This window comes from Mesitornis unicolor, unplaced genomic scaffold (genome assembly GCF_000695765.1).
Source record: "Mesitornis unicolor isolate BGI_N332 unplaced genomic scaffold, ASM69576v1 scaffold37536, whole genome shotgun sequence".
In the NCBI taxonomy this organism is placed as follows: domain Eukaryota; kingdom Metazoa; phylum Chordata; class Aves; order Mesitornithiformes; family Mesitornithidae; genus Mesitornis; species Mesitornis unicolor.
In genome coordinates, this window is record NW_010193646.1 from 12024 (window position 1) to 19616 (window position 7593).

Here is a 7593-nt window from a genome sequence, read left to right on the forward strand (position 1 = left end):
AGACAAGTATTGGTAAGTTGCTCTCTCATTCACACTATGTAAGCTTAAATAACGTGACAAAACCAGTTTTTTTCTAAAATTGTAAGGATAGTTACTTAAGTATTTCATTCTATCCCACAGCCTAAAGTAGCATTTCATGTGTGGTTTTGTTTTGTACTACACCATACAAGTTACTGAGGTATTACTGCAAAAGAAACTGTGCCCAAAAGATCTTTCACACCGACTGACAATTTGTTTATGCAACTTTCTGGCAGTAAACCAAAACAAAGGCCACAAACACACACCCTACAAGTGTTACTCAAGCACAGTGTAAAATAACTGACTTCACTTCTTTCAGCATAAGCAAGTAATAGGATATTTAGAGTTATTTTAAGAATGGATTCATGCTCCCACTTCTGACCTGTGTAGCCTTTCAATTTCTTTCTTGTTCCCTACAAGTTCACTGGAATCTTGAGGTTGATATTTTTCTGTCCAGAGCATATCTTCCTTTTCAATACCTACAGAAAAAGATAATAGTTGTTAAATAGTTCTTCATGCAAAAGAGTTGATCAAGTCTAGTAAAACACTAAGACTACATAGAATTTTTGCATCACAGTGGAAAGCTGATATATATCACATATGCATTCCCTCAACAAAAAGAGAATTAAATTCAGACAGGAAATGCAGTTACCTGAAAGTGCATTTGGCTCTGATAAATATTCAGTGTCTTCTGTCACAACATCTGCTTTCGGGGTCTTGTTTTCCCCCAGATGTGTTGCTTGTCCTGTCTTTGCTTGCTGTTCTCCAGATATGGGAGAAATAAGGTTCCTGCATACTCTGGATTTTATTTCAGTCTCTGTACCTTCAATTTGTTTCCTTCGTTTTGATTTGTGGTCTTCTGTTTCCTTCCTTTTCCTCTTAGTTTCCTTCCAATTGTCAGGTTTCTGATTTACCTCAGAATTTGCAGTGCCATCTTTGCTTTCTAACAAAACAAAACAAAACATCACAACCTTTTAAAATTTCAAGCTACATCCATTACAACTGTACATTTGTTTAAGTCATATTTGAAGAATTTGGTCAAAATGACCTAAAATGTGAGGATCAATTTATTTCCAACAGCAGTATTCCCTCACTGAAGCTCTTCTGGAAATTCCCATTTGGCTTTTTATGCCAGAGTGTGAGTGTGTATTTATTTTTCCCAACATAGATTACTAACCTTGTGTACTGTTTTCAGAAACCACTTGCTCCGTTTGCTTTTTCAGAAACTTGTAGAAGTATTTTCTCACAGGAAACTGAGAATTAGAAGACATGATCTCATCTAGTAAATCTTTCCTGAATATATCGGGAAAAACTGGTCGGTGGCCAGAAAGCTGTAACACACACATACAAAATTATTACTCAGAAATGTTACACAAAATAACCACGACAGTTTTGCATAATTTCAATTGGTAGCTGTCTTGTCAAACCCGAAAATTAACAGAAAGCCTTGAGAATGGTCTAACGTTACAATGGATGCAGAATGGGTAAATCACACACAAGAAAAGAAAATCCAGGACTGACCCAGATTCAAACTACAGGATTTTTTAAAACAGCAGAAATCCCAACAAGTAACAAAACATTTTCAATTTTCTTTTCCTTTTCTTGTAACACAAGCTCCCATTTTAAAGTACTAACCACAGGTGCAGAACAGTTTCCAGTTACTTTTGAATTCACAGTAGAAAATTCACCAAGTGAGAGTGTGATTTTTGTGATGTTAGTGACTTCAGTATTCAGTTTCCTTAGCTCAGTTAAGAGAGGACACGATGGCGATTTCAATTTCCACATTGGATAACCTACGAAAGAACCCCCAACAAGAAGAAAACGAGAGGAAACTTTTGTTAACAAAACAGAGATAGAGTCACAGACAAAACCATCACACAGTAAATAAGAGTAAATGCTTTTTTAACTGCAGCTTTATCATGCTAGAGCCAAGCTTATTTAACTTACACTGCCTCAACTTTATCTTTATTAATTTTGCACATTTTTGCATACAAGATTTCTCCAGTAAGATGTTCCTGGGCTCTGCTTGCTCTAAATAACCCCCTGTGCACTAACTGGGCCTCTGCAGGACAGATGCCTACCCAGGATTTTGTTTGTGTATTGGTTGGTTCGCAATAAAACTCCGTTAATTGCTACTCTACCTTCTGCTTTTCTGCCATGCCCTTTCCTAAGAACACTGCAGCTCACTCTTTTCTCTTCTGAGAATTATGTTACCTTTGTCAAAAGAAAATGGTTTCTGCCCCTATCAGTCCAACGTGATCTTTATTATCCAAATTGGAACTTGAAAGACTAACTTTTTAAACTAAATATTAAGAATTTTGCATCCTCGCCCATAAATGCATACATTACTTTAGCATAAATTTAATTTTTAAATTGTGTATTTAAAAATATCTCACTGCAAGCTTGCAAGTTTTGTTTTCTTACCGCAACACAGAACAAGAGGGAACTGCCAGTTATTCCAGTCATAACAGCAACCCCTGCTATTCAAACTTTTCTGCACACATTTCCTAGAAATTATTACATTCATTTACACAATGGCTGAACAAAAGCTTACAGTCATCCTTCTGCTGCACATGGACAACGGTCTTAAAACATGAACTTGCAAGAGAGTACGCTTCCATTGCTGCTGCTTTCTTTGCAATCTGTCTTTTCAGTAACTCTGGCAATCCACTCATCAAGAATTCACGTTTTGCTCTGAACTGATCATCATCTTGAGAATTTTCAGATGCATCTTGGCTTTTATGAAAATAGAAATTTAAAAAAAAATAGAACTATTAGCTGTGTAAGGCTGCAACGGAATTTAATAACATTCACTTCGACACACAAGCTAGAAATAGTCTGGGAAAACTGCTAAAATTAAGTTTACATTTAATTTTAAAATTTTGTGTTAGAGATTTTAATTTAAAAAAATAATCCTCTTTGGTTTTCTATTTCTGTATGCAATTCAGGATTTTTTTTTAATCAGTCATCAGCTACATTTTCAACCATCTAAAATGGGGTTGAAGAGCTCTCCAAAAATCCCCAAAATTTTGCAAGCAGATTAATGTAAAAAACATGAACATTTATATCACATTTCAATAAGCGTACTTAAATTTGTAAAATGAGAGAATGGTAAAAGTATCCTTAGAATGCATTTTGATTCTTAAGCAACTACAGTCTTGAAAACTGACCTGCTTTCATCAAAGATCACAATTGGTTCACCTGCAGAGTTTTGAGCATTTCTGCCTAGGAAGAAAGGTGGATATCCCACTTTTCCTTTGAAAAGAAAAGAAATCATTATTAAATTAACACTGATACAGGACTCTAACCTTGCTTCTCTGTTCCACTATCCGTATGTTCTGTTTAATAGCATGAGGGAATCTCCTTTTCTTAAGAGAAACTGAATATTTTAACAAAATTAATTATAGTTTTATTTCCAGTTATTTCATCACTACAGATGTAACACTAAAAAAACCTGCTTAAATTAGAAGACAGCAAAACATGGTATACTACTGGCAGTTTTTCAAACAAATGTAGTTTTTCCTGAATGAAGAAAAAAATCAAAGCAGCACATGTAAATAACCTCTGCAGTGTTAACTAATCAAAAAACAGCTAACATATCATAAAAATAAAAGGTATAGATTAGAATATTTTATATATAGATAGATATATATATAACCCCAGAAGTTAAATGTACTGCAAAGGCAGCTTTATAAAATAAAGTTATAATAGTCAATAACTACAACAAAAATGAAACACATTCAGTAAACCCCAATTACCATTTGAGTTCTTTGCAACCTTCACATTTCTAGGCTTTTTCCCCAAAACATCATTTAAGTTCCGAAGATTCTTTTGCTTCACATTCGGCACTGTAGTAGTGGCATCACTCAGGCTTGAATCTAGAATTATTACTGATTCCTAGAGGGAAAACAAAATAAAAGAAGCACAACTTTTCCTCCTTTATTGACAATACAATTTAGTGATCAGTACTGAGAAAAACTGAAGAAACTGCTGGAGTGCTTAGAAATCAGCAAATATAATTTGAAGAATATAGAGAACCTTTATTACTGTTGTCTACGCAGAAATAGTATCTAGAATAATATCTCCAATATATAAACAAAGGCCAGAATTACTCTCATCTAAATATAAATGCCTAAAACATACACATTTGAAACAGGCACCGTGCTGTCCATTAGGACAGGGAAACGGTCACTTCTGAAGTGTGACAGATCTGCACTGGGATGAGCTTTCCTGTCTGTGCCTGGCAGTTACTTTACTACTTGACACTTACGGTATCATTGCATAGATATCTACCTTACTTGATTTTCTAAAAGAAGTGCTTGCAAGATAAGAAACACTTTTGTTGCTTAAATGAATCACAAAAACATCAATAATTTTTCCCCCTACAAAATACAAAGGCTTACTTCATTTTCTTGTGTTTTTTTCTTATCAGCAAGTGCTCGCTGTCGAGATGAGCGCCTCACAGGAGTTGGTAAGTCTTCATTAGCCTTTGATCTGTTATGCCGTATAGCCTTTGCTTTTTCAATCAGCTGTTTCGCTTTGGATAGATTTTTAGAAGTGGAGCTTGTCTGACAAAGTACAAAAGAACAAAAATATTTAGCAGTTAATAGCAATATATTAATTATTTAACATTAAAATATTTTTCTCATTCATAAAAACATGTAATTTTCATAAAATTTTATAGGTATCAAAAATAAAATTAAAGAATGGAGAGGAGGAGCAAAACAAGATAATATAAATACTTTTCAAAAGGGAGTAAGAGCCCTACAAGAGGATCCTCCAACACAGAACAAATGAAATATGGGCAGTGATGTTCTTAAGCATAAGCTGTTCTGCTGTGCCCAAACACTATGTCCCATCCTGAGAACATGAGCATAATATTTTATTGGATTTTTCTGTTATGAAAAGTGGATGTACACTAATAAAACATATTTTAATATCTAAGGTACAATAACTGTACAGGAAACGATCTCAAATCCTAACAGAAGTCACAGAAATACTCTCCGTAGGGCATCTGAGAACTGTAATACTGTATTACAGTAGACTGTTCCACAGTACTGAATATTAACACAATTATATACATATAGTAAATGAGAAAATACTGACACACAAACTGTTACATAAATTACCTTCGTAGTTTTGGAGTTAAACTCTTCATTTTTCATTGCTTCAGCCTTCTTTGATTTTGCAGTCGCACCGATACGTGTGAACCTCATTCTAATTAAGGAAAAAAGTATAAAGAAATTATTACTTTTTAATAAAGGGAAACATTACTCTTACTCTCATTTTTAAAAGCCTTTAAAAATACAGTGCTCCAAACAGAAGCAACCCCCCAACAGGAAAACACAGTGCAAAATGATAGAATATACTCTAAAAGGTTTACCTTATTGGGCTGTTCCCATCAAAGGGCACGGTAATCACCTCAGCTTTATACACGTTACTTTTCTTCTCTGATCGCTTGCTTGCCCTTGGTGTAGAAGTCTGAAAAGGACTGCCACGTAATTCATCTTCAGAGAAGATATTTTTAATCCTGTTTTTTTTAGGTGTAACATTTTTGGATGTTTTGATTTTCCTCTGCCTTAAACTCCTCCTTAACTCCTTCACTTTTGGACTTGATGAAATTCTTACATCTAAGGTGCTTTCCTTAGTAAGAACATTAGCTCCTGAATCCTCATCTTTATTATAATTGCTGGTATTTGAGACATCCGTTTCCTTAGTTTCTGAAGCCTTCCTTCTTCTGTTTGCTTTTTTCTGAAACTTTTTAGGTCTTTTGGTTTTAGTTCTACTGTTTTGAGGAACAGATTGTGTGTATTTGCCAACATAATCTTCTGGTACTCCACTTTCTAAACCTTTACTGGAAGCGATGTCATCTTCAGGTCCTTCTTTTTCTTTGGAAGACTTTCCAGCGGCTTGCTTTTGTTTTCCAGGTGCCTTTTTAACTCCACTTTTTATTACATCTGCTGTTGGTTGTCTAAACGCCTTCATGAACTGATGTCTTTCTTCAAGAGTACATTTTGCTTTCGAAGAATCTGACCCTGCAGTCTCCAGTACAGCCAACTCCAGTTCTTCTTCCTCAATAACGACGTTAGATTTTCTTTTCTGAGTAACCTGTTCGGTTTGGTCAATGTCCAGGAGGGGTGGGCTACTTTCTTTTTCCCCTACACATCCTTTCTGCTTCAAAAAAATGGAAGCTATTTTCCTAGAGCCTTTTGGCTCCTTATGTAAAGGAGCTAATTTTGGGGGAATGGAATGAACTTGTGCAAGGACAGTTACTGTTCTAAGTGGTAGCTGTTGAGATTCCTCACACTTTTCTGGGTCACTAATACTATCACTTTTGTCCATTTCATTTGTGGCGGCAGAATTGTCCATTGTTGGCTCTGGGTCTTCTTCAACATGATCTACATTATTTTCTCCCTGACTCTTCAAGAAGTCCTCAAATGACACCGTTATTGTTCTGCTATTTAGCTGTGATGTGTTTTCATCTGTATGAACTTCAAAACGGGAATCACTAATAGTAGTGTCACACTCTGCTGTTGTAGGAGACATCCTCTTATTCTTATCTTCAGTTTCTGTCTTACACTTTTCATTCAGCTGGTTTTCAGATGAAAAGCTTTCAGACAAGTCCGTATTTACATTGTGCTTCCTTTTCCTTGATTTCCTTATCCTAATTTTTGTTCTATTTATTTCAGAACCAGCTTTCTTTGCATTTTTTCTGTAGATGACAGCATTTGAGAAGTTCTCTCTTTGCACATTATCTTCTGCTAATTCTTTTGCACATGTTTGGTCAACTGAAGTGCAAGTACGAATAAAATCATTACTGTCTTGTTTCACTCCTGTTGCTTCTATGCTGTCTTCACTACTAATTTCTATTTCATGTTCATTCTCAGGTTCTTTCATCTCTTTTAGCTTATTATTTAAATCAATTCTCTTCCCTCTCCTCTTCCGCTTTAAAGGTGTTTTAAAAGGTGACTTACAGTCTTTGTCATCAGCATCCAATGGTGTTTTATTTTCTCCAGCTACAACTGGTAATGTAGCTTCCTCAGTAAGAGATGCCTTTTTAAAATAATCCAATATATTGTTGGGTTTTGGTGGTGACAACACATTATCCACTGGTTTTGCTAATGGTGAAAAATATTTTGTGATAGTTTTTACAGAAGTTTCCTCCTCTCGCCGTTTCTTGCATGGCTATAAAAAAGTTCAACATTAATCTTAGTTTTTAAAAACTTAAGATTACTTAGTAAAGCAATATAAAGCAGTACCGTATCTGCAATATCTATTAGGGACACTGGTACTGTTTTAGAAGATAAAACTCATGTCAGTGCACTAAGACTGTGTGCATATCAACTTCATCTCTATGTTTTCATGGATCTTGAAATAAAGATTTATTTCAAAAAGTAAAAGTCCTATGCAGATTTGAGAGTGCCAGAACTGAAAGTGACCACAAGGTCTTCAGAACAGCTCCACAGAGATTTCACAATGCTGGAGTTCAGAAAGTCTACTTCTGCTCAGATAACCTATCTGTTATTACCTTGAGATGTAAAGCACTTAACAGAGAATTGCAGCATCACTTAAAGA

The 7593-nt window shown here is 35.1% G+C and overlaps 1 protein-coding gene across 1 annotated transcript in view; it reads right to left on the reverse strand.

Annotated features, from left to right (window-relative positions):
- Window positions 1-7203, reverse strand: part of ATAD5 (ATPase family, AAA domain containing 5) — a gene marked incomplete at its 5' end in the record, with an annotated part of 15968 nt that extends 8765 nt beyond the window's left edge. Inside the window, 10 exons of the mRNA XM_010187525.1 lie at window positions 401-497; window positions 671-957; window positions 1192-1349; window positions 1654-1811; window positions 2573-2754; window positions 3189-3273; window positions 3777-3915; window positions 4422-4586; window positions 5148-5235; window positions 5402-7203. Of these exons, the coding sequence (XP_010185827.1) occupies window positions 401-497; window positions 671-957; window positions 1192-1349; window positions 1654-1811; window positions 2573-2754; window positions 3189-3273; window positions 3777-3915; window positions 4422-4586; window positions 5148-5235; window positions 5402-7203 (3161 nt within the window). The remainder of the gene's footprint in view (window positions 1-400; window positions 498-670; window positions 958-1191; window positions 1350-1653; window positions 1812-2572; window positions 2755-3188; window positions 3274-3776; window positions 3916-4421; window positions 4587-5147; window positions 5236-5401) is intronic.
- Window positions 7204-7593: the final 390 nt, after the last annotated feature.